Consider the following 26,367-nt stretch of genomic DNA (forward strand, 5'->3'; position numbering starts at 1 on the left):
TATGCTGGCATGTCTACCCAGCTCCCAGAAGACTCCAGACTTTACAGAATGCAGCAGACAGACTTATCCTAGATCTCCCCTAATGAACCTGCATTGCCCCCCACCTGAGAGACCTCCACTGGCTCCCCATCAGGAAAGATGCCCGTTCAAACTCCTCAAGCATGCCTACAAAACCCTCCATGAAATAGGCCCTTCCTACCTCACATATCGACTCAACTTCCACCAACCCGCCAGACACCTGTGTTCCTCTTCACTCACCCTCACACACACTTCCCGCATCTGTCGCAGCCGCACTGGTGGCCGTTCTTCTCCTGCATTGCTGCCAAGACCTGGAATGACTTTCAACTCCAGCTTTGTACAGCCCCTTTGCTGACAGACTTCAGAAATATACTTGAGACCTGACTCTTCGATGGGGACACAGTGCCCAGATACCCCTGGGGGGTGAGTGCTGTGCTCTACAAATGCTGTTTCACTGATTGAGGATTGGGTGTAGCTGACAGTTGAGCTATGTGTAGTCCTCCGAGACAGCCACACAATATGAAGCTTAGGTGTGTCTGGATGGGACATCACTGGCAGAATGAAAGGGAGGTGCTGGGTCCAGCCCCACCTACACTTGAATAGGCTTTGTTCAGCTTCAACGCAAAGGGCTGCATACCCCCTGTAGTTATTCTGGAACCAGGTCAGAAAAACAGGGCACCTGTACACTTCAGAGGCCTGCCTCTAGAAGCTTCTCCCCACTTCAAAGGCACAAATGGGCATAAACACTAGACCTTAGGCAGCACCTCTTCAGTACACCTCTGGACCTGTGGATACTCTGCCAGGAAAAAGGACTGCTATGATGCTGAAACACCTGCACTCTGCTGGACTGAGGCTCTCAAGTACTGCTACCACTCTGTGCTTACCTGCTGTCTGCTTGCCTGGGTAAAGTTTACCTGCAACTCTCGAACCCAGAGTGACTCCAAGGGCTAGTTGGCTGGCTTCCTGATCTGAAGCCAACTAATTTGCACCTGCATCTTGATAATCTCATCTGTGATTCTACCCTGTCAAGTGGTGCCAACCCTGTCCTGGACTCTGGGAAGTGTGCTCTGGCAGCCTTTGTGATCTAGCAGAACCAATGCACCTTCACTGCTGAATGACGCAAACCCAAGTAGAACTGACACATCTTCGCTGCTGCATGGATTGCACCCATTACAAGGACCCGCAGCTGCTGCACATAGCATCCCCGGAGCAGGCCCTCTCATCCCTCGTATCCCTCATCAAAAGCCGCATTGCAGCCTCCCTGCTCCTCAAAACCGATGCATCGCCTTGACTGCACGCCTCATCCTAGATGCGGATCCTCACAATGCTTCGCTTTGCATATCAGGATTTAAGGTACTTTGTTCAACGGGCCTTTCCTGTTGCCAGCCTGCACTTCATCGCGGTCATCCTGAACTTGTTACTTTGTCCCAGTCCATCATGACCGGATATTTGGAGTTGCCGCTTTGTGCTTTTTGGTGCTATTTTTCATTAACATCTTTGAAATTGCATATCTGTGGTTCTACTAATTGTATTCTTGTTGTTTTGGTCTTGTTTGTGGATTCTTTTTGTGTGGTATTTTCACTGTATTACTATTTGAAGAGTTGCACAAATACTTTACACATTGCCTCTAGGTTAAGTCTGACATCTCTGTACCAAGCTACCAGAGGGTTGAGCACAGATTAATTTAGAGTTGGCTTGTGCCTAACCCTGACAAGCATTGTGGTTGCTGCTTGACCAGGGCTCACACCCCAGTCAACCAATAACCCAATTCCTTACAACCAGTTATTGTGTGTGTGTGGTTCTTGGCTCCTACCTAACCAATAAGGTATAAGTTCCTCGGGGCAACCTTACCCACTTTTGCAGCAGTACCTGTTTGCCCAACTGCAAACAATCTCACATTGTCTCTTTCTCCTAAACACCAACATAGGGAAACAATCCCAGATGTGTTCCAGGGGTAATGAGTAGTCCCCTCCTCTATGGTCACTTGAAACAAGTTCTGGGGTTAGCTCACCTCCCACTGGTTTTGTACTAACCTGACTAGGAGGTAACAAGGCACGTCCTCTCCAGGTGTCACCTGGCATTTACTCACTTGGTTTTATACTTTCTTCTCTGGCATTCATGAGAAACTCTATATGTTATAATTATTCTTGGGTGCATTCTCAGATCTGAAACTTTATATTTTCTATCTTTTTGATCTTCACAAAAGCATGGTTTCTCTTTCGTTTCGTCAACAAAGTTGGTTGCATGGGTATTCTGTTTTTTCTCATTGGCATGGGTGAAAAACAGACCTTTGTATATAAGAGAGATGTTCTTTACTCAATGTCCTTTTATCTCATGTTTGTAGATAATGCTTTATAATGTGGTTTTCCTGATGAAGGCACCATGTTTGCGGAAATGTGTGTCGATAACTTGAAGAACCAGCACCAAATTAATCTATTCTATTTCATGCTTGTTTCCTTTTGTATTTGTGTGGCTCGTCATCTGTATATGTGTATGTACTGCTTCCAGCTATTGTGAGGTTTTTCTTCGTACTTAAGTGAATATTGATATGTACATTGTGCGATTATGAGATCCAAAACAAACATTTAGAGTTGTAATATCACTAATATGCATTTAATCTCTGGTTACAGTGACGACATTTTGGTTTGTCATCTGTGATACGTGTGCTATTTATCAATTAATTAATTTCAAGCTACCTTTTTAATCATTTTGTACTAAAAATAAAGTGATATTTTTATAACTGCTTGGTACATTGAGTTGACTATCACCATTGTTCTAATTGAGGTCTGCTACAATCCAATTATTGACCTATATGTTGCCTAGTGACTTTGTATTGCCATTTACTTGAGACAGAAAATGCCCATTTGAAGTTAATTGTGTTTCTAGGGCCACTTCAACTTGTCTTCCTGCCGGGGGAAGAAACCTCCCCACATCTAGGCTATTGACCCTGCTTTAGAAGCAGTTGGCACACCTTATTCAGGTCCATCACAAGGTAACTTTCTAAGTGTTACTTTTCCTGAGTATTTCCTAAAACATCTGACTTTACCATTGAATTGGGTTTTTAATGAATATCACAAATAACTTTTGAAGTAGTTGTGTAGCGAGTTCCTGTCAAGCTTTATATATTAAATTTGATAAATGAGGCTATGACATTTTTAGGATTCAGCTACAGCACTGCCAGTAAAAATAGTTTTTAGAGCCTAGTGCCTGGGGGAATAGGCCAATTTTAATTTTGCACTTATTCAACTTTATATGCGGCAACCTACCTTGTTTAGCTGCAAGGTATACTTAGGGGAAATGTATTCATATTTAAAAGCAGGTTTTTTGCCAGCCAATAATAGTTATTTTACAGCAGGTATTTGAGCTGCTGCAGTCAAGCTACATATGGTATAATTGAAACCATATTTTCCAGGCCCACTCTGTGATTGGCACAGCAAAGGTGGCATTTATCTTCCAGGCCCTTGCACATTTTCTATACCATATACTTGAAACCTATAGGCAGGTTAAATAAAACATGTCAAGACAATTTAACCAAGTTCCAAGGGGGAGTATGGGGACTGTACTCCCGTTTAGCAGGGGTAACATTAGCAATGATCTAAATGCAGCAAACCACATAGGGAAACAATTGGGGTGGGGATGCCATCCAAAAGGTAGTTATTTCCTACAGTAATTTCTTGGACAATTGAAGGGAAGTTCCACCTTCTCCCAAATCTTAAAACATTTGATGAAAAACTCCTTACTTCCTTCACCATGCATGCTCCTGGCCTGGAACTAGCACTGGATGCCCGCTGTTCCCAATTTAAGACAACCTGAAACCTACAGTGGGTACTGAGGGAGTGGAAACAGTAATTCTCTTGCACCTATCGCCAACATCCAACACAGTAGATCATGAAGGCTTATTGACCAGAATAAATTAGATGGGTATCATACGCTGGATGATCAACTCCTGCTTTAAATACAAGTCTAACATCATATCTATCCTCGTGTTCCCTCACAAGCCATACAACATTGAGAAAGGAGTTCCACAAGGGTTTATTACCTCACAATTATTTTTCAATATCTGTATCAAATCTATCCCAGAACTCGCCATACATGCTTCAACTATTCCAATGATACAAATATAATCCTCAAGCTGATTAAGCCAAATAATGTTCACCGCTGAAAATTAGATGAGTTCCTCCAAACCACCATTCAGTTGTTGTACAAAAGATCACCTCAAAGTCTAAAAAACAGAAATCCTAACATGATGGGAATTAAAATTACAACCCATTAACAAAGTATCACAAAGAACTGGTTAGGTTGCCAATACCCTCCTTTGAGGTACAGAAGTTAGATATTATAATCAAGTCTGCTCTCTCAGTAATCCCGAAAGTCAACAATATAACCAATTTATATTCCACACCCAAGGGCCTTCAGATAGGTCTTCCCTCATCATGGAGTCAAGCAGAATGCTCCAGCAGTCAGGTCACTCAATTTACCTCATCTACATTATGCTAATGATCTGTACCATTGAATATCAATATGTGCTATGGTTGACTCCAAAGAATTCAGACTGTAGCGATAAGACAATGTCTGCATATAAAATTCAAAACAAAAACTCACTACTTCTGAAGGCTCTACACTGGTTGCTTGTTGCCAGGCAATCTATTTTCAAACTACAAGGCAATAAGCAGAAAAGGACCAATATTTTTACCGAAGAAAATCAAATAATTCTCCCAGAAAAGGCGGCTGTGCTCCAGATTGGCTCTCAACTGAGTGTGCCACCATAAAAGAAGGCTACTGTTGGTAATACACCCTTTTCTGTCAAAATTGCCAAACTGTGGCAATCACACCCAGCAAAGATCCACACTAACATAGATCATCTGTAGCTTAGAAGGATGCTGAAAACTGTGCTATTCTCCTCTTAAATATTGCAATATAAAATAGATAAAAGACCTCATTATCATCAGGAAATGCGGACTTGGTGTTACAAGAAACTAGAAGAATCACAAGCATGTGACCATGATCTAAAAATGAGTGTGTCTCAGAAAAACACATTAAACCAATCATCGAAACAAAGATGAAGTTCTACTTGTATTAAGCACATCAACAGATACCCAAGAAGCACCAAGAAAGTCCCACAACTTTCAGTACCCACATAATCTGAAGGATACAATCTTGTAACAATAAATTAAAAACCATCAATTAAAATGTCTTAGTGTACTTGTTCTGCTTGGTGTGACACAGCACATGAGCCATCACCTAAATGCTCATGATTTGCTTCACAGGTTTATTTCATACCCTCTAATAACTTGAACCCATGTTAGTTCATGTCTCCTTCTATCTTGCACTGTACAAACTAAATGCTACTTAGCTCTTCTCACCAGACTTGCTGACCCAGCTTGACCAAAACATATAACAGTGTTCTTCCAGAACATTACTGTCATTCAATAAACATTGTACAAAGACAACAAAACAATAGGATAATACACTTTTTATTCATTCTCTTTAAACACAGAGACACAATTAGGAATGCAAATTGATACACAATCAAAGCATGAGTAACAACTTTCCTTTAGACAAACAATTTCGCACAACTAATCAGCTCACGCTACAATATATGACTAACTGACACATTTATAATTTACACAAAATGTAACTTTGGGCTCTACAAAGTACCGTGCTACTTAACTTAAAAAGCGATGTAACTCCTTGACTGGGGTAGTAACTGCAAAATAAATTTATAATTCAATGTAGTTCAATGTGTTAAGATTAAAACTTGCTGAAGATTTTATTTAATATGAAATATTTTTACATGGACTCATAACAGGTACCCAAAATAGTTTGTAGTTTCTTTAGATTGGGTACTAGTACAACAAAATGTCTTGAAACTGAATATTCTGTGTTTAGTTCTAAATCAATTTTGCTTTTCTCTAGATGGACTAGCCTTGAGAGACCATTGTATGATATAGATCCTATTAATTCAGAGAAAATCTTTTCTACTGAAAAAGAAAATATTGTAAAACAACAATTGATGCAACAGAATAGACTAGCAAATGGTATAGTCTAGAGGTGTACACAGTGACCAACTATGTAAAAGACAGTTGATAGCATGTTGAGGATGTACTGAGTATTACTATTCAATGAAGTTCAAGTAACAGCAATCCTTAGCTCAATGAATATAATTGGAAGAAGACTCCACAGCTGAAGCAAATACATGTAAGCTGTAACTCAAGGTTAAGAAAGATTCATTGAAACGTATTACCTTGGTTCGAAAAAATCAGTATGCATACCCTTGGCTTAAACTCTAGTACTCTAATCATGAACTCAAAATATTTCCAGTTTTGGATGGCACAGATATTGACATCTTAAATGTTAATGAATGAGTAATCAATAATGAAGAGCTGGATGAAATATCTAGTAAGATGGAGTCATCTAACGAAATTTATCACATCTATACCGTGTAATTGCCATGAAATCCGTCAAATATACAACAAGTTACAGAGTCTTATATTTCACTGTTAAAACATTTCACTCAACTTCTTAGGTTACCAAATCATGAATTTTTTCCAAATCTGACTTCGGCCATGCAAAAAGAGGGCCCTCAGTATACATTACTTTGGAATTAAACACAAAAGCACAATATATTGATCTGCAATTACCATGGCACCAATGTGTGAAATTAAGCCTCCACAACCCAATAATTTTATTGAATATCTACTTGAGTACAAAGAGATCAAATAAATAAACCGAGTTTGCCACACTCTATGAAACTATTAAAACTCTCTCTTACCAACACCTAGCCTAATTATCTCGGGTCACTTTAATACCGACATCACCAAGAGAAATGGAGCCTACAAAAAGATATAATTCAGTCATGTTGTAACTACTTGGATGATATAGGTCCAACATTGCTGAGCGATAATTCATCGAAAAATGTAACCCCAGTGCCAACTTTCACAAGTTCCAAGTGCCTCTCTGTAACTAATCATACTATCATCTTTAAGGTTTTGGCACCCAGTATTCTTGGGTATCACATTGAAGCATAGGTTGAAAGCAACCACATTTCTCAAACACAGCCAAGGCCCAATAACCTCAATCAAATGACAACATCGTACAATTTGAAAAAATCAATTTGGCAGTCATCCAAACAGTCAAAAATAATGAGTTTGTCTGAAAATTAAATAGGATATGCTCATTATGAATCTCACAAGGGAATATCCATGATGGAAACTTTGCATCTAATATGCACATCATTAATAGAAAACTTCCCGGCCAGATCAAATTGAAGGGATTGGCCCTTCGTATCAATTTACAACAAATAGTATTCCCATAAATTTCATCAATGAAAGAAGTATCTAAATAATGCTTCAAGAGTAGCCCACTGTCAAACTTATCAAGCCACAAGTAACAAACAAAAGGCCTCACTGAAAACACTGAGATCAGAATAAAAACAAGAAACTTGAAGGGAAAAATGGGCACACCATGATTTGATATGGGCTAAACTCCACTATGCCAGTAGCACCAACAACGCAAAGGTGTTTTGGGGAACTTTCAACGAATTGGATAGTGGTGGCTGTAGGCCAACGGTGCTAATATTACAGAATATGGTTGGCAAACGTTTATTTCTGGTCTATAATAGATGAAGACATACAGAGGCCAATATCAACTTTATTTGGGCAAAGTGCTCCAAAAATTCCATCGAGGGCATCGGATGTCCACGCACAGACATGTTCTCATCAATCAAACAAATATCTGAGGAATCAATTATTGTCTCCTTATGCAGTATCAGATCAAATGGAGTGCCAGGGCCCAATGGAATTCAGAATGCTGTTTTTAAAGCAAGACCTGAACAGTCTGCACTAATACTGACTCCCCTATAGACTGAGATCTTATCAGCAAGACTTATCCATAATCATGGCAAGGGAGTATTTTGCAACCTATTAATAAGCATGGCCCTCTGGAAAATCCTGCAAATAACCTGCTAATTGCCCTGATCTACGTCGAGGTAAAGGTTTTTGCATCATGTTTACTCAAGGAGCTAGAAGCATAGGCCACATTGACCAATATAATTCCAATCTATCAATAGAGTTTCCGAAAAGGCCAGTCAGCAGTTTATAAAAGAAAAATATTATTTGTCTGCTTTGTTGACTTGAAAGCCACCTTTGATACCGTACCACCCTTTCTGCTATGGTCCAAGCTGGCAGCATGGGGTGTGCAGCCAAACGTCTTGATATGATTATTCTCTTATATACCAACACATGGGTCCAGGTGAAGATGGCAGATGGCAATATCATGACTGGCAATTTTGACACCTTTGGCGGCCTGAGGCAAGGCTGTGTGTTAGCACCATGTCTCTTGAATCTCTACTTGGCCAATCTACCACTTCATCTTCATAAAGTAAATGCTCTTCGCCTAATCTTGCAGGATGTCATATAAAATATTTACAATAAGCAAGTGACACCATACTACTCAGTCATACTCTAATAAGCCTACAATGGTTGATTGAGTCCTTTGATAAATATATGTAGGTAAACCAGCTAAAGATAAATATAAAGAAAACCAAAATAATGATACTGGTGTGCAATAGACAGTAGTCCCGAATATGGAATGATGGTGGAATGGAAATTTACAGAGTCCGAACATGCAAATACATAGGAATCACATTTGATGATAGAGTATCATTCAAAGGACTTTTTAACACCTTGATAAACAAAACTGCTTCCTTAATTGACGTCTTTAGTAGCCTGCGTGACAAACAAAAATCATGAAAACAAAGGTAATTCCTGCATAAGTTTATGGATCGGTAATTTATCGCTATACTGATGCCAATTTACTGTACCGACTACAAACTAAAACTTTTAAATCTGTCTTCACGACCCCAAAGAGCTGTGCCTCAGCTGAAATTCAGTTGGGATTCGGTCTACAGATCCAAAAAGTATCTGATCCCAATTCCTTCCCCAATCTGTGTTTACAAGAACTTATAAACCATGACTTTGCAAGTGTCTGGTGATCTTCTTTAGCTGAGAGTCTTGACACTTTTAATTGCGAGCTACTTGGACTCAAGACAATAAACAAGGAGACATTTAAGATCATTCTAAATCGAGCGATGTTTTATCTTTTACAAAAGATAAAGAGGCTCTAACTGCAAAAAGGCATGGCTAGACCGTCATCAATTAATTTGAGAAATGATGTCCAACCTTACCTTCGACCGCATATAGCAACACGTATGAGTGATGCGTTTTTCAAGTTAAAACTCTGTAGTTACCCAACTAAGGATGGCACGACCAGGTGGGTGCAGCAATGGCAAACAAATTGTTGCAGGCTATTTGGCTATTCAAAGGAATCCTTCATGCACTCAGTTTGCATCTGCCCTCATCTACTACAAGCACAATGTACTCTGATGAAACCACTGTTCATTGCCGTTGCCCTTGGAGTGAGATATGCTGCCAAGCTGTTATTTTCTGCCTTTCTGGAAAATCAATCCATCTTATCTGTCGCCCTAGCAAGTTTTTATTTTTGGGTGAAAACATGTTTAAATTGTCCTAGCTATTTTATACTGCATTAGTAGCGATTTGATCATTGGTGCATTTTGCCGATACTTTGCCCTCTTTGCACAAGAACAGTTTTAACAAGGGATGGTATTATTGATGCACTTTAGCTGTACTGCTTGCAGTTTGAAATATGAAATATCTATGTTTTTATGGTCCTTGAATGTTGATTGTTTTAGTAGCGATATGATTACTGATGCACTTTAGTGATATCATATACTGCTGGTCCACTGACAGTTCTCATGCACTTTAGCGATACTTCGTACAATTTGAACAATATCCATGCTTTTATGGATCTTGAATGTTTATTGTTTTAGTAGCGATATGATTACTGATGCACTTCAGCGATACTTCGTACAATTTTAACAATATCTATGCTTTATGGATCTTGAATGTTTATTGTTTTAGTGGCGATATGATTATTGATGCACTTTATTGATATTTTATACTATTGGTCCAGTGATAGTTTTAAATAGGGATGTTACTATTGGTGCACTTTAGTGATATTTCGTACTGTTTGAGCAATATTAGATATCAATGCTTTTATACATTTTGATTGACTGGAAACGACTTAGTAATTTTTACATCCATTTATGTATAATGTTAGGTCTTGCTCTGGGATAGGAAACTCCAGTTATACTCCATAGAATGTTTTCTGTCTTATGTACATTGTAAAGAGTTTTATTAATCAGACATGTAATACATTTATTTACTTACTATAGTCCCTATAGTGAGTTTGGTGCAAGAAAAGAGTATAAGAATAATCTAACTATTTAGAGATAAGAATATCATAGTCAAATATCAGACCAGATACATTAAAATTGGGATGCACATTTTGCATGGGCAGCTCCTCCCAATCCAAAAAGAAGATTTGAATGTTAATGAAAAAAATTGAAGACTGCACAAACATGATGGCTGCAAACAAATGAATGAATCTCAATTAAGTGCAACTACTCTAGGCATGCCCCTCATAGCTATTTTGCTTCTCTGTTCTGTTACAGAATGAAATAACAATATGCACTCAGCATTTGACCCTGACTGAAAAGGAGAAGTTTATACCAAACTACTAGACATTCAATACAACAAGTACCTCGTGTGTTTGATCTTTACATGCCTCATGGGTCAAATGTGGCATTAGGTGATCCGCAGTGAGCACAGAACCAACATCTGGGTGTAGCAACACCATTAGGCTTAACTAACTAAAAGCAAATTGCAATACATTTTAATATCTGTATTAAACTGAACCAAGGATCAGCATAAGAGCATTTGTAACTTGAGAACTCTCATATGATTAATAACATAGATAAGCAGTCTTTTAAGATAAGATGTTAGCTCAAACAATGTTGTGATAAATGCAACTAGCAAAGTAATTATTTTAGAAAAAAGCCTCTAATGAGACCGTAACACTGCCTATTGGCATTCTATAAATTGTGCTAACCTACAACTGGTAGTAAAGACCTTTAGGCTAGATCATTTGTGTTAGACATGACGATCAGCTATTGATTGCCTCTAAACCCTCAAATAATCACCAAATTCCTCAAATAAATTTAACGTACGATACTTAATGAATTTAGGAAATATTTTGCTTGTGCCGGCTTTTTCTAATTACTAAAAAATCAATTATCTTTTTGTAATAACGTTGTGCTTCTTTCTGCAGCCCGCCCACATTGGGTTGAAAAAATCAATGATACTCAGTTAGACAGCGGAGATCAGCTTCGATGGGAATGTAAAGCCACTGGAAAACCAAGACCCTCCTATCGCTGGCTGAAGAATGGAGAGCCTCTCCAATCCCAGGTACAATATTAGAACAAGTTAGAATGGTTTTATTACTCAATGTGTTTACTTTGCGTTCTTGATGGTTGTAGACTGAAATAATGATTTGAAGCACCCTATTGTGTCTTTCTCAGCATCAAATTTACACATGAACCATGTGAGGGTGGTAACGAGTATGGTTTATAATCGGGTATTATTCATTAAATATAGTCAATACCACTCTGAGTAGTACAGAAGTAGTAAATGTTTGGATTGGATTTGATTTGTAGTTGCTCTGTTATCTGTTCACAGTTATTTTCACTGTCATAGAATGAATATTACAGTTAGGTCAGACTTTACATAGGAAGGTGTTTTTTGTTTTGCTAATATCCAGCACCACAAGACTTCTGCAGGCCTCAGTGTGGCCATCTCGTGAGGTACAGCAGGACTCTCACGGTACCACTGATCAAGCTTCACCCCCAGGAAACTGCAAGACCATGTTAATTTCTTTGGGTGAAGCTTAAGCGGTAGTAGCACAAAAGAAATAAAACAAATTTCAAGAAATAAAATGTGGTGTAGGGTCTGCGAGGGGTTTGAATTTGTGGGGTGTTGGACATGGGCCAATCCCCTGCTGCACGCTGCTGGAAGCCACGCTCAGCAGAGGTTTTTCTGCACACTGGGGGGTGAGGGTTGCCACATGCAGCTGGGAATCAGGTGCAGGGCCTGACCTAAATCCAGCCCCGCCCTGTGCTCAGCCTGCGGCTGTGCACAGAGGTGGGGGTCGGCTGTCCATAGGTGTTTTGGCACTGTGGGGTGGTGCTTGAGCTCCAGTGCCATGGAAGTACCACAGCATCACAAAGCAAATTGAAAAAAACAAAACTGAAATGTGAGTTGGGGATCGGCAGGTGATGGTAGTCTATGGAGGTCTGGGCACAGGGCATGGCCAGGGGCCAGGCTGTGTGGACAGCCGCCTACATCGTAGGGCCTTGGGCTGTGCGCAGTGAGGATTTGGCCACCTGCACAGGACTTCGCCAGCGGTAAAACTGTGTTGCAATAGAATGACTGGCAACATAAGACTACCAAGCAACAGAACAACGTCCTGATTAATATCTTAGAGAATGCCTATGATGTAGAAAACTACTTATAAGCCAACAGTTCAAATCGAAGTGCCATTAACACAGCAGTAGCTCACAGATACGCCAATATTAGCTTGTTAATGAGTTTGTGAACACTATTTCTGAATTTAGGGTAGTGTTACGTTTGTCTGACCAGTTTTGCCCAGGTGTGTTCAGAAACAGTAATGTAAACACTGTGGCAAATGCAAAGCAATGCTAAAAAAACTACACTTATTTGTTCCTACACATATAGCTATGTTTAAGACCAGGATGGGAATTTAGACTTCCATTCCTTAAGTTTCAGCAAAATAGAAATGCTCTGAAAGCCATTTTCTTCAAGGCAAATCGTTGTAGCTGGTTGCCCATCATTCCAAAGACTTCTAGAGAGAAGTGTCAGGCACATGCACTCTTTCAGCTGGGGTTTACCCTTAGTCCCAGTGCAGCCTCTTTTACAATGAGGTTGGCTTTATTTTGTGATACTATGAAGTATTGCATATTAATAACCAGAAAATTATACAATAACTGTAGTAGTACAGAGTGTTCTTTCCAGTACCCTATATGGTTATTTCTCTGACTATGGAGAAAAATATTTTTTCCAACAGCCAAATGGCATGTGAACAGATCACACTTAACGTTGTTTCAAATAGTTAAACCAAATTTTATATTTCAAAATCATTTATAGCATATACATTTTTTATGGAATTTCTTTCATCATGGTTGCTCTAAAAAGAATAAAAAGAGAAGTGTTTGTAGAGGTGGTCATGTGAGTAGTGATCAAAAACAAGAAGAAAAGAAGTAATAGTAGTTCCCAGGGTATTCACTAATTAACATCAATGGCTATGAGAAATTTGAGTTAGCCAAACTCAAAAAACCTGTCTGAGACGTTTACTCAATACTAATGTGACCGCCATCGAGTTGGGAAGAGAAATCTTGGCGGGGGTGGCGTTCTTTCATCTGTGGGACCGCCAACATTGTAATTTGGCTGTCAGAGCGCCTAGTCTGCCGGCGGTGAATCCGATGCAACGGCAGTCCCAGGACCACCAAAGTTGTAATCAGGTCTAGTGATGCAGCTGCATCACTCTGATATACCCAGTAATAATAATTTCTGCATAAAATCAATTTCTGTGAACAATAACAGTACTAAACCTGTATAGCAGAAGCGAGCCCACACCATCCTTAAGATGAGAGCTTTCTGAGGGGAATGTCCCACGTTGGTTTTGCTATTGATATTAGCTGATGAGGGAATGAAGGGATATCTTAGTTGGGGAAATGAGAACTGACAACAAAGGTATAAAGTTGTGCTACTACCGACAGCAAATGCAGTGCTTGGTTATTCCTCTAAGCACAGCACTAAATTACATGGTTAATTTATATTTGTTTATGTATTAATGTGTGTAGGATGATTACTAGGACATTATCTCTGAACACATTATTGGAAATAGGCACCTAAAATTGAACTGCCCAAATAGCAGCAAACCGTTTAAACATATAGGGTGTGCAGTGGATTTGTTTAAGGGGTGAACTGGGCATTAGTTGACAATCCTTGGTGGATTATTGTTCGATGCTTGCCTGCTCCACAAGCAGAAGCCTATTATTCAGCTGCAAAATTCACACGTTGCGAAATTGACAAAAATTCTCGACTTGTATTATTTTATATGTTTGTCAGAGCAAAGTGTTTCACTCCTGGCTTTATGTAGATCACTAAGCCTCTGTGCTGGAGCGGTATTCCAGAGCTTAGGGCCTGATTACGATGACAGTGAGACTGACACCGACAGCCCGTCGGTGGCGGTCCCACCCCCATCATAATGCTGATTACTGCACGCCACTTTGGGATGGTTGGTGGTCGGAGAGACCGACTGCAAACGGATCCGACGGGCTCAAGGAGACCGCCAGTTCGTCGGAGGGATTTATAGCCTTACAACTGTGGTGGGGCCTTCCAGGCACCGCTGTGGGGATTACAATGTCCATTCCCGCCTGCCGTTTCACGACAGTTTACCCGCCATGAAAAGGCAAGAGGAAAGGGACGTTGGGGGCCCGTAGCGGGCCCTCCTTCTCCCTGGCCCTCTGACATGGCCAACAAATCCCTGCACCCTGTGGCAGGCACTGCATGGTGCCTGCCACATGGTGCAGGGATACGCACGGAGTGCATATTTTGTACTGTGGCATGTGCTACAGCCTGCAGCACCCGCCAAAATAGAAAATATACACTGTGACCGCTGACAGCTTGTTATTCACCAGGATTCACCTACGGAGTTTTATATAGCGCGAACTTGACCCAAAGGTATTAGAGCACTTTACATGAACACCAGAAAATGTTTTACTAGGAACGGGGAGATTAAGTGATCTGCCCAGAATCACAGGATGTGAAGCGTCAGTGTCAAGACTCTCACCCGGATCCCCAGCTTCCAGGGTGACCGCTCTGACCGTTAAGCCACACCCGTGTTGTGTCTTTTTTACGATCCCAAACTGTACAGGTTTCAAGGGTTACAAACATGTGTTATAGAATTCTTTTTATACGTTGTGCCTGCTTCGGTTTGTAGAGTTTTCCACTTCGCTCTCTCATTATCCCTCTCACCCAGGATTTCCAAACTATTCATTTCGGTTTCTAGACAGTGCTCAGGCTGCGAGAATCCCAGAGGAACGGTAACCAAATTAAAAGTGGCTCTGCTTCCAGATTCATTTCACACGTTGTCAGCGACAGAAAAAAATCCGAGCTGAAATTGTGTTGCAACTTTTCTCCCACTTATTGCATCTCCCGAGCGAGCCTGGCAAACAGTGTCTGCAAAGCTGAAGATGTCATGCTTTGCGGTGCAGCGAATGCCCGGGATCTCTGCAAATCAATTCGCAATGTGATTAATTAGAAAATAATTGGAATACCCAGCATTGTATTTAAGCAGCCCCGGCAATCAAATTATTTTTACACTGCTCGCCACGGAGGCATTCTTCCCTGGGTTGCTTTATTTTTCTTGCGAGGTGTGATCGCTTGCAACTTGCTCCTGGAGTTGCTTTGATCGTGACTTTACAGCTTATTTATAGTTTAAAAAAAAATGTATTATGAAAATGGGCCACCAAGAGTGCAATCTATTCATTGCAAACCACTTCCCTCATGTAGCCATGTGAACATAAATGAAGATATATGGCCATATCATGGACAATGTACGAAAAATGTTGTTGTGCACCTCCGTTTGCACAACTGCAGCTACTTTACTGTGCATTGTCATGCTGGTTCATTGCTCTGTAGTTAAACACCAAATTTAAATGTAAATATGTGTCTATTTTATTTGTCCCTAAGTTTTACTCACTTAGCAAAATCAGATACATCACAAATGCGCTGTCAAATAAATGAGTAAACAATAATCACATCTCAGACACATAAAAAATGAAAAGATGCACACTGCCTTCGGCATTTTGATATAGGTGACGAGTAAACCACAGGCCTGATAGGAAGAGTAGGGTTGGTGGAGTAGGTCAATGTTTAATGTATTTTTCCTAAACTTACACAGCAGCCATACTCAACTAGGAAAATTAATTGTATGATGCGTTGACGAGAGGTGAAGGGATTTGAATTAAAAGAGAAGTGAATCCTTCTATATGTGCCCTGAGTATACGAGAAAAGAGTGGGACAGAGGAAACTGTTGTGGAAATGCAAAGTCTTTCAGAAATGTATATATCTGTAAGAAAATGGATTTTGGATTGATGGGGATCGGAATCAACTTATTTTAGCACAAAAGCAGTCAGGCTTAACTCAAAGGGAATGTGTAAAGTATTTATGCAGCACTCACACACTCATATAAAAATAGAGTATATTTCAATAAATAAAAATTACACCAAAATGACAAAAATCCAATCGATAGAACCGGTGTTTAGAGCTTTTAAAGTTTAAAGTTTAAAGTTAAAATTACCACCAAAAAGACACAAAGGGCCAACTTGCGGTACCTGATGACGCCGGACCAGAACAATGTCAAATGTTCAGCCACAGCGCAATGGAGCATGGGTCGGGTACAGGGACCAGGGGCAGCCCACTGGAAGTTGCACTTTTTGTCGTTGTGACTGGAGCTGCACGGGGCTGCAATGCAAGGCTCTGTGTCGCTTTGCATTTCAGCTGGTCATGCTGTCGATCAGGAGTTGCGTGGTGCTGTGAAGAGTTGAGGATCTGAGTGTGCCACTTTTATATCAAATGCCAGCATGAGGATGACCTTTACCCCCGTGTCTAAATTGACATCCAATAAAACTTCCAGACTCTTTACTGCAATAGGCATTAGAATAGTTATTTACCATAAATACCGTAAATAGTTATCTACCATATTTAGTTTCTACGTTCTGGAGCACATCACCTCGCCAGTTTTGGAGTCATGTAGGCTTAATCAATTTTATTGCATCCATTCCTGTTCCAGACAATATTTGGCATGTATTCTTATCAAATTCTTGGAATGGTCATCTACAAATTTAAGAGTGATCGCAATACTCTCACCTTACAGGTGAGAAAGTGTCTCATATTCACTATGCTGAGGATACAGAGACAGAGGCAGAACGGTAACTTGAAGCATCCTATATTTTTACCTCTAACTGTTTGCATTAAAATCCACTCTCTCTACCATTGGCTGAATGCTTGTGTTTCAGAATATTCTATACAAAAATATCGTCTGACGTAAATATATTGTCTGAAATATCATTTACAACAATATAGCCCCATTGGGTGTTGTTTTTTTAAAATTATTAAATCCATTTTGATGATGTGTTTGTAATTAGATGTTTAAGATTAGATATCGATGTCGAGCAATATTCTGTTAAAATGCCTGATAAATCCAGATTGTGTCTCCAAGAATTCTTGCCATTGCAAAGCTGCAGCTATTTGTTAAATTTTTAAGCAAATTGACATCTTAAATTGTCAGCCAATAGTATGAGAATGATTTTAGAAATAAGGTTAAGAAAGCTAATTTATAAGACCCTGTACTTACCGAGTAATATGCATTATTCATCAGCGTCTGACCGGTAGTAGATATTTCTGAAAGTTCCATAAATTACAAATTTGAGCTTGATCTTGCAAAAAATGAAATTGTTTTATAGGGATCCAGATGGTAACTCTATGGAGCATACTAGTCTGCCTGCAGCATCATCAGTTTTCAGGTTATTCAGTTAGATTGATAACATATTCCTTCTCCTGTCTTTATTTAAAATGGATCTACAGAAAGTTGACCCTTTGCCCAAACATCACTTTCACCATCTGTTTGTTAAAAAGTCTTAATTCTGTCATGCTTCATTGCTGACAGATGATCATACTATTTTGAATGATTCACCCTGATACCGATTGTAAACTAGCGCAGACAGCTGCAGATGAGCACAGATTTGGTTTCCCCTGTATGGATATGTCCTGATTCTACCTTTGAAAGTAAGAGTTAACTCTCTTATTATCAGAGCATAGAAATGAATAAAAGCTCAAGGAGTAATATTGAATAACGACAGAATGCTAGCTCCTAAAGGCAAATACTCCTGGATCTTGTGCCGCAAACGATTCCCCTGAAAATGTTCTCAATATGATTCATATTGCACAAAATGGTCCACTACAAACCTAAGCATTACAATCACGATTTAGTAGCAATATTCAATGTGGTTCAAACTGTGGTTTGGACCTCTCGCTTGAAAGGAGAGGGTGCAGGTATGTCTGTGGATAGTGCAAAGCTGTAGCTCTTGTTCACCCTATTACTTTACTTCACTCACATCTCCATGAGGTATGTGCTATCCTTATGCACTCTCCCCGAGTCTATCCTTCCAGGCAGATGAGCTCTTTGAAATCTGTCATCCAAATTTAGAACTATATTTTACTCTGTGGATCACCCCAAATTCCACCTTGATAAATGTTAGCCACACTGGGCACTGTCTTAGGTTCTGCTTTCTTGATGCCCCTTCAGAATTATTGTACTCTGTTAAGGAACAAGCACACAATATTTTAAGGTACCACCCGCTTCTTCTAACCGTCCCACCATTGCACTGCAGGCGGTCGGCATGCCCTTCCTCTGTGATGGGTGGCCTATGCCTATGGGTGTGGTCTGCCTTCTTCCACCTACCTCTTTTCTTGATACCTTTGCTTCATGGCTCCTGCAACCTCCGTTTGATAAAGGGCAGCCATTTTAGAATCTATATAGCTCCATGTGGCTTTGCATTACAAGGATCCAGGTCAACATTTGTGATGTGGAATTTTTTCCATTATGCACATTGAAAGGCTTTCAGAGTCATACAGCAGATCTTGTATTCTTTTTGCAATACACATGCAATAAGCTACATTTCCTTATGTGAACAGTTTTTCAACCACCCGTGGTCTCTTAGCACACTAATTATACTTTTTAAAGGGAAACTGTCAATTTGCATATTCATCTCTCTTCATATTTTACCCATATCGACTATCCACTAGTTTTCCTTTTGCATCACACAACTTCTGCTATGAGCATGCATTTATTTTCCTTGCAGTTGCCACATATTTCTGCTACAGTTAATGTACATCACTTCTATGTTTGCCAGTTCAATTAATGTTACACTCTGTGCATTACTTTTGAAACTTGAATTATTTTACCTAGAACTGTGTTTCGAATTCTCCTATACTTATCCATTCTGTATATTAATGTATTTATTTTTAATAAAACTTTATTTATCCAGATTATTAATTTCGAATTTGTGACTCAATGCTAACCCTGCCTTTTCTTGCAATTTATGGTGGCTTTGGCTCAGTATTTTAAGCACCTTCTTGGGACGCATGGAGGGGCTTTAATTTGAACCTCAATGATAAAAGTTCCTCATGTTAATCCCTTTGGAATTTGAAGAGAAAACATTTGGTAATGAGTTAAATGGTGTTTAAAAGGTCATCAAATGATTGGAAAGACAATTTGACAATCAACTCAATATTGTCGTTCATAGCCAGTGGCGGCAGACAAAGAAAAGATTGGTGAGGCTGGTGGAGGGAGCATGGGAGGGGGCGTAGGTGGAGCATGCACAGGGTTAATAAAAAAATTAAAAAGACTTACGTGGTACTGCGGCCGCCTCGAGCTCCTCCGCATCCAGTTCCGGGTCCCAGCAATCCCTGGGACAGCATCACGGTCTCTTCATCAAATCCCCACGCTGCTCTCAAGCATGAGATTAGCGTGGGGATTGGCCTGAGCGCTCAGGCACAGGGAGTAAGACTTGTTTCTCCAACCCGGCTGTGCAATACAGCTGGGTTGGAGAAACCTAAATGTGCATGTCGGTTTGGCCGGCCAAAGATGGCCGGCCAAACTGACGTAAGCACTTAAAAGTGCATCAACCATTCCTCCTCCTCCCCCCCCATGGCCTAGCCGTGCCCCTCCCTGCATACGCTGACTCAGCCAGCAGCTGAAAAATAAAACGAGCCAGTGAGGCAACGATCCTCCTCCATTGCAGAGGAGCCGCCACCGTTTCTAGCCATTAATTTTTTCCCCGGGAGCGACAGGCCCTCAAAGGTGGAGAGGAGTATGTTTCAGCTCTACAAGTTTCTAACTTTACCTGTGTAAAGAGACTCCACTAAAGAATTGAAATCCACCCATATTGTGTCTTCTTCTGTGAAGATGCATTAGCACTAATCAAATTCAGTTGAAGTAGGAGTCCTCCAAGATCAAATACAAACACAGAGTTGTGCTAAATATGTGGAAACTAAACTCCTATTGCAAATTTCAAGAAATGTACAGTGATAAAAGTTGAGTACAAGAATTGTGTAAAAATAAGACACTAGTGTGTGTGAGAAGCAAAGTAAGTGTTTTAATTGCCAAGAGAATTGATAAGCATGAAGAGCTTTTAGCTGAGGATTACATATTGGTACTGTCTTAATGAGTGAATGAACACATAGGTTAATTAAAACCATTTCAAATTCAAAACATCATTACGGTTAAACTCTAGGAACAAACTTAAAAGTGTATCACTGTGTTATGGTTTAGGGAGGACCGGACTTGGCAGTTCAGGCTGGACTGTTCCCATGAGGACCAGGGTCAAGACTGATTTGCATATGGCTGGCTCCAATCTGAGCTGGCATGGTGTGTAAAAAATGATGGATTGGGACGGCGGCCCGAGTGATTGCCAGTGTGTGAGATTAATTCAAGCATTCCGTCCATCACCTTGTTGTTTTTGCATTTAATGCCCTAAGTGTACAGGGTATGCAAACCAAGCTATACCTGGCTGAAGAGCCCATAACAAAGGCGAAACCTATCCTAGGTTTCTTCTGTTCCGGTTCAGGGAGGACCTGGCGTGACAGTTCAGGTTGAACTGCTCCCATGAGGAACAGCATCATGACTGATTTGCATATGGCTGGGTCCAAAGTGAAGTGGCATGGTGGGCAAAAAACGATGCGTTGGGTTGTGGCCTCGAGCAATTGCCAGTGGCTGAAATTAATTCAAGCGTTACATCCATCACCCTGTCTTTTTTGCATTTGATGCCCTGAGTGTGCTGGTTATGCTAAGACATGGGCCATGGGCTCACTGTGCCACTGGAACCAAGCTATACACGCCTGAAACCTAGGACTGGTTTCACCCTAGTTAGGGCTCTTCAGCCAGGTATAGCTTGTTTCCGGTTGCACAGTAAGCCCATGACCCATGTCTGGGCATACCTGGTGCAATTAGGGCGTCAAATGCAAAAAACAACAAGATGAGTAAGTAAAGCTCAAATTATCTCAGCCACTGGCAGTTGCTCCGACCACATACCAATCCATAATTTTTTGTCCACCATGTCACCTCAGTTTGGAGCCAGCAATGTGCAAACCGGAAAACAAGCAACCTAGGAGCGGTTTCACCCTAGTTAGGGCACTTCAGCCAGGTAAAGCAAAAATGGATTTATGATGCGGCCTGAGCAATTGCCAGTGGCTGGGATTATTCAAGCATACCATCCATCACCTTGTTGTTTTTGTATTTGCTTCCCTAGGTGCACCGGGTATGCCCAGACATGGGTCCCGGGCTCACTGTGCCACAGGAACCAAGCTATCCCTGTCTGAAGACCCATAACTAGGGTGAAACCAGCCCTAGGTTGCTTGTGTTCTGGTTCAGGGACGACCTGGCCTGATCTCATGAGGAACATGATCAAGACTGATTTGTATATGACTGGGTCCAAACTGAGGTGGCATGGTTGGCAAAAAACGATGGATTGAGATGCGGCCCGAGTAGTTGGCAGTGGCTGAGATTAATTTAAGCATTCCATCCATCACCTTGTTGTTTTTGCATCTCCAATAAACAACTGCAAGTCATCCTCATATAGGCAAATGGCATGTACCCCGTTCCTCGAGAAGATGCCCTGGTCCTGCCCCGCCCCCATATCAATGCATCAAATGGCCAGGGCGAACAGCAAGAGGGATATGTGCAACCCTGCCGGGTGCCCTTCCTATGTAAATGCAGTCTACAAGTAGTTGTCCGGTGCCTACTTGGGCCTTCGCCCCCGCGTACAACAGTGTCACCCACTTCTCCTATCTGGCCCCCAGTCCTATGTGCCTCATGAAGGCCGTATGGTAGGGCAAGTGCATGGAGTTGAATGCCTTATAGAGGTCTGTAGAGAGGACCACTGCTTTCGGGTATGTTTCCATGGAGGTGCCCCTTAACACCCTGAATAATCTATGTATGTTCAAAAAAGTATTACGATGTGGGACAAAGCCATTTTGATCCCGATATATCAGGGCACAGTCGGTCCATTAGTATTTTGCCACGAAGATTTATCATTGACAATACCCTGTAGGAGGCCACGTTGTTGGGGTCCTTGTGCAGTTTAGGGTCCAAGACTAGGAGTGCTTCCCGAGCCATGTCTGAGAAGAGACCTCTATCTATTGTAGGCCTCCACGTACAGCGTTGGCAACCGAGGGGCCAGAATAGTAGCATATCCTTGATAGAATTCCACCAGGAGGCAGTCCGTGCCAGGGGTTTTGCCCATGGCCAGGTCATAAAGCGCCTCTCTGACTTTGGCCTCCCTAATCGATCTCTCCAGGTTATTGCTATCACTTTTCGTCAAGCCAGAGAGAGGAACTCTTTTCAGAAAGGATTCTGTGTATGCTGTCATGGCTGCCACTCGGGGCTCGTAAAGCCAGCAATAGTGTCTAAAAAAGACATCATGAACGTCTGTTTGCTGGCATATCAAGCCGCCCTCTTCGGTCAGGAGTTGTTTTATAGGCTGGCCTCTGTGTTCCTCTTGAATTAGCCACACCAACAGTATACCCACCTTGCCACCTTCGATGTCCATTGTCTTTATGTAGGTTCCTCTCAAGTGTACCCACAACTGGTCATGGAGCTCGCGGTAGTGGTCCCCTACCTTGTCAAGTTGACCCTGTGCTCCAGGTCGAGACGTGGCTGCACGTTCCATGTGGAGCATCTCGTCCTCCACTCTGAGGAGGTCTCTTTCCAGCGAACATTGCACCCAAACAGATTGCTGCATGTACCGCTCAAATATAACGGGCTTAAATGCCTCCCATTCTGTGTAGAGGTGTGCCAAGGACTGGTGGGTGTGTTGAAAATAGTCCCGTACGTCGTCCTCTAGTAGGTCGCGAGTCACAGGGTCTTGCAGGATGTGCAGGGAGAGGTTCCAGGTCAGGATTGTGCACTACAAAAACCCCATTGCATGCTCAGGAGTAAGGGGTTATGGTCAGAGATGGTGCGATAGGTATTTAATAGCACTAGTAGTTTCCCCAAGTTCTCGTGTGCCGATGAACCTGTCCAACCTGCGGTGTACGTCATGCATGGGAGAAGAAAATGAGTATTCACAGAGGTTCGTATGTCGAGCTCGCCATTTATATTGTGCACTTCTTAGTGTTTAGCCCAGCGGTCGAAATCCCTTGCAAATTATGAGCAGGCAAATATCTTAATGGGGGTGTGGACCTATCTAGGTTTATGTTCAGGACATAATAGTAGTCTTCCCCCTAACAGTGTGGGGATATGTACATCCTGCTCCAATATCGCTGATGATGTATTTAGGAATTGTATCTGGCCAACTCTCACTCCCGAGGGAGGATGTGGCACATACGACGGATGTGCTGCCGAGGGGAGGAAGAGATCGTCTCTTGCGCTCCCCCCGGCTTTAAGGTCTCCGAGGGTCGCCCACGCCCCCGGAAGTGATCAGATCGCTTCCGGGGTGCGGGGGAGCCTCCCTTGACCTGGAAGTGATTCAATCACTTCCGGGGCAGTTCCCCTACCGCAGGCAGGGACAGCGAATGGGGCACAGGTTCCGGGTGCACGGCCGACCCCCATAATGGCGGCGGGCCTATGCTGGCCCCGCCTTCCTCTATATGCTGTGCTTAAGTACTCGTATGCCATCTAGTCTTCCCAAAAATAGCAAACATTGGCCCTCCTCATCTATGTACATTGGCATCTCCTGGAAGAGCACACCCGGTTTAATCCATGTCAATGTAGCCTGAGCAAACTCTGAGTAGCTATTGGCATACACTTGTCTCTCCCATCGTCTCCGCAGGGATGGGATTCCTGCCTGGTTCAGGTGCATTTCCTGCAACAGGGCAATGTCGGCCCCCCAGTGTCTAAGGTATGCATGCACCATATGTATTTTCCATATGGAGCCCATGCCACTCATGTTCCATGTTAGAATAGCGTATTTACCTGGCAATGCAGCCATTTGAGTTGTGAGCTGGGGGGGCTAATGCATCATCACTGTGTAACTGCCAAAGGGGTGGTGGTGGCTGTGTGTGACTCAAAAACAACCAAGAATAATCCCCAACTCTCTCTCTCCAGGACAGAGTGATTGACATCATCCGCTTAACAACCAAGGCTGTAGAAATGTTCCAAAGTTCATACTCCCTAGCACTAAGGTGTAGGAGTAGGTGGGACAGGTTCCTGCTGGTCTGTGAGGGCGTGTCCTCCAGATGAGGGGATCTGGTCGATAGACTACTTCCAAACCGCAAGGAATGCCAGCGCCCTGGTGGTGTCCTTCAGGTGTCTGCCATTTCAGGTGGTGGCTGCCGAATCCAACCGGTCACTGTCGCTGTCTCAAAATCTTCGGCGTGCCGCCTCCTTATACCACACCACCAGGAAGTAGGCCCTGGAGGTGTGGTCCACTGCCCAGGGCGAAATGGAGGTGAAACTTTGGCCTCAGGGCCACCCGGAGCCCAAACCCTAGGTAGCGAGCAAGGGGAGGCTGTCATTTGTGTGTCCATTGCCTGCCTCACCTCTGCAGTCCTGAGGGGCATGTGCAACCACAGGTTTCGGCACTCGAGAAAAGGCCGCATCAGGGCAGCCATCCTGTAGCCTCAGGTTCTCCCCAGGCCCTCCAGAGTTATCCTCTTGCTCTGTTGTAGGCCACTGCCTCAGGGCCTTTCCTTCCACTGAAGCACGTAGGCCGGCTCTCCACTCAGCCAATCTGCTCTTGGGGCCACTGTGAGCATCGGGCACAGCCCGCCTCACCTTTCATCTCTCCAGTGTTCACCGCTTAGGTTTCTCCTCTTCTCCTTCCCTCTCCTTTTCTTGTCTAACGGGGGGGGGGTCACTGCCAGCATGTTTGTTCTTTTGAGCTACAGTCTGCGTCGTGGGCTACTGACCCCCTCATACTGGGCGCTGGCCATCAAAGCCAACCTCATCTCGGGCACAAGCCACTCTGATGTGGCCCATAGGGCCATCTCCTCGTTACTTGGGGTTCCTCCAGCAGTCCAGTGATAGCACGGGGCGGGGGCAAGTGGCGGGACTAGCAAGGACATTCATGGCGCTCGTAGAGGGTTCAGCTATGGCTGCCATAATGCAAGTGAAGGTCTTGGGCGGACGAACGTTCCGCCTCACTTCCACGCCCCTGATGCGGTCCTCCTCTGTCGGCCTGGGCCACAAGCGACAACAGTGCTGAATTAGTGCTGTGAAGCCCCCTCCAGCTCCACAGGGCACCCAGGTTCTTGTGCAATGCCGATGGCCTCAGCCAGAGCTTAAGGCCAAGCTGCGTTCATCATTCATGGTTGGCCACTGCCCTGTTATAATACCAGGTGTAGCCTAGGGCAGCATGTGGTCAGAATGTATGTATTCCATGCATAAATCGATGATTTGTAAATGGTATTCCAGATACTGAACTTGTAATGGTTCTTGACAAGGGTTGTAGTGTTTCTGCACCCTGTGCTGGGCAAAGTAAGACTTAAGTGAATTAACTCTCCTTGCCTTCTTCTGTCGTGGCAACTGGGAATCATTTGCTGGTTTAAAGTGGTAGCCACTCTGATTGTGCTCAGTGTGGCCATCTGGCATTAATATGACCTGGAAATGGCCCTAGTTCAAGGGGTTTAGTTGTGTAAGTCGTCATTTTATTCCATAATAAATATTTTTGAAATATTCTGTGACATCCAAGTAAGAAAATATTCCTAACTAAAGTGAAATGGCAACATCCTAACTTGTTTTTAATTCTTTGCTTTACTTCTATCTACAGAGCAGAGTGGAAATGGTTAATGGTGTTCTGATGATCCACAATGTGAATCAGTCAGACGCCGGAATGTACCAGTGCTTGGCAAAAAATATACATGGAACCATGTACAGCAGCGCAGAACTAAAGATTTTAGGTAAGCAAATATGTTTACGTTGCCTCTTTTATAGTGCCTTTTACGTAGTTGTTTACTACTTTGAAAAAACTACTAATCAACTCTTGAATCACATGATTGAGTGTGTACGCCTTTTGTCTTTTTCACATAATCTGGAAAATATACATTGATAAGTAATTTTTATTTCTCATTGTGGTAGGCTCTTATTTGGCAGGATGCGATGTGAAATCTACCTACACCAAAAATAAACAATAGCTACGTAGGGAAATGTATTAGTACATAGAATAGTCAACGTTAAAATTGCCTGCACTGTCAGCATCCCTCTCCAGAGTTATAGCTAGCATTGGTCCCATCCTGCATCCTGTGTTTCCACTTTAAAGCTGATTCCATTGGACCATCAAACACTGCTCTTCCTCACACTGTTATTCCACCTGGAGTCTGTTTCCTGTGAGCCTATGGGTCCTGGTGCTCA

The 26,367-nt window shown here is 42.3% G+C and overlaps 1 protein-coding gene across 4 annotated transcripts in view; it reads left to right on the top strand.

Annotated features, from left to right (window-relative positions):
* CNTN5 (contactin 5) overlaps positions 1-26,367 on the top strand; it is a 3,369,946-nt gene that overhangs the window by 2,652,598 nt on the left and 690,981 nt on the right. For all 4 annotated transcript variants that reach the window (XM_085621430.1, XM_085621433.1, XM_085621431.1 and 1 more), the window contains 2 exons: positions 11,206-11,342; positions 25,787-25,916. In XM_085621430.1, the coding sequence (XP_085477556.1) occupies positions 11,206-11,342; positions 25,787-25,916 (267 nt within the window). The remainder of the gene's footprint in view (positions 1-11,205; positions 11,343-25,786; positions 25,917-26,367) is intronic.

Source organism: Triturus cristatus, chromosome 8 (genome assembly GCF_964204655.1).
Source record: "Triturus cristatus chromosome 8, aTriCri1.1, whole genome shotgun sequence".
In the NCBI taxonomy this organism is placed as follows: Eukaryota; Metazoa; Chordata; class Amphibia; order Caudata; family Salamandridae; genus Triturus; species Triturus cristatus.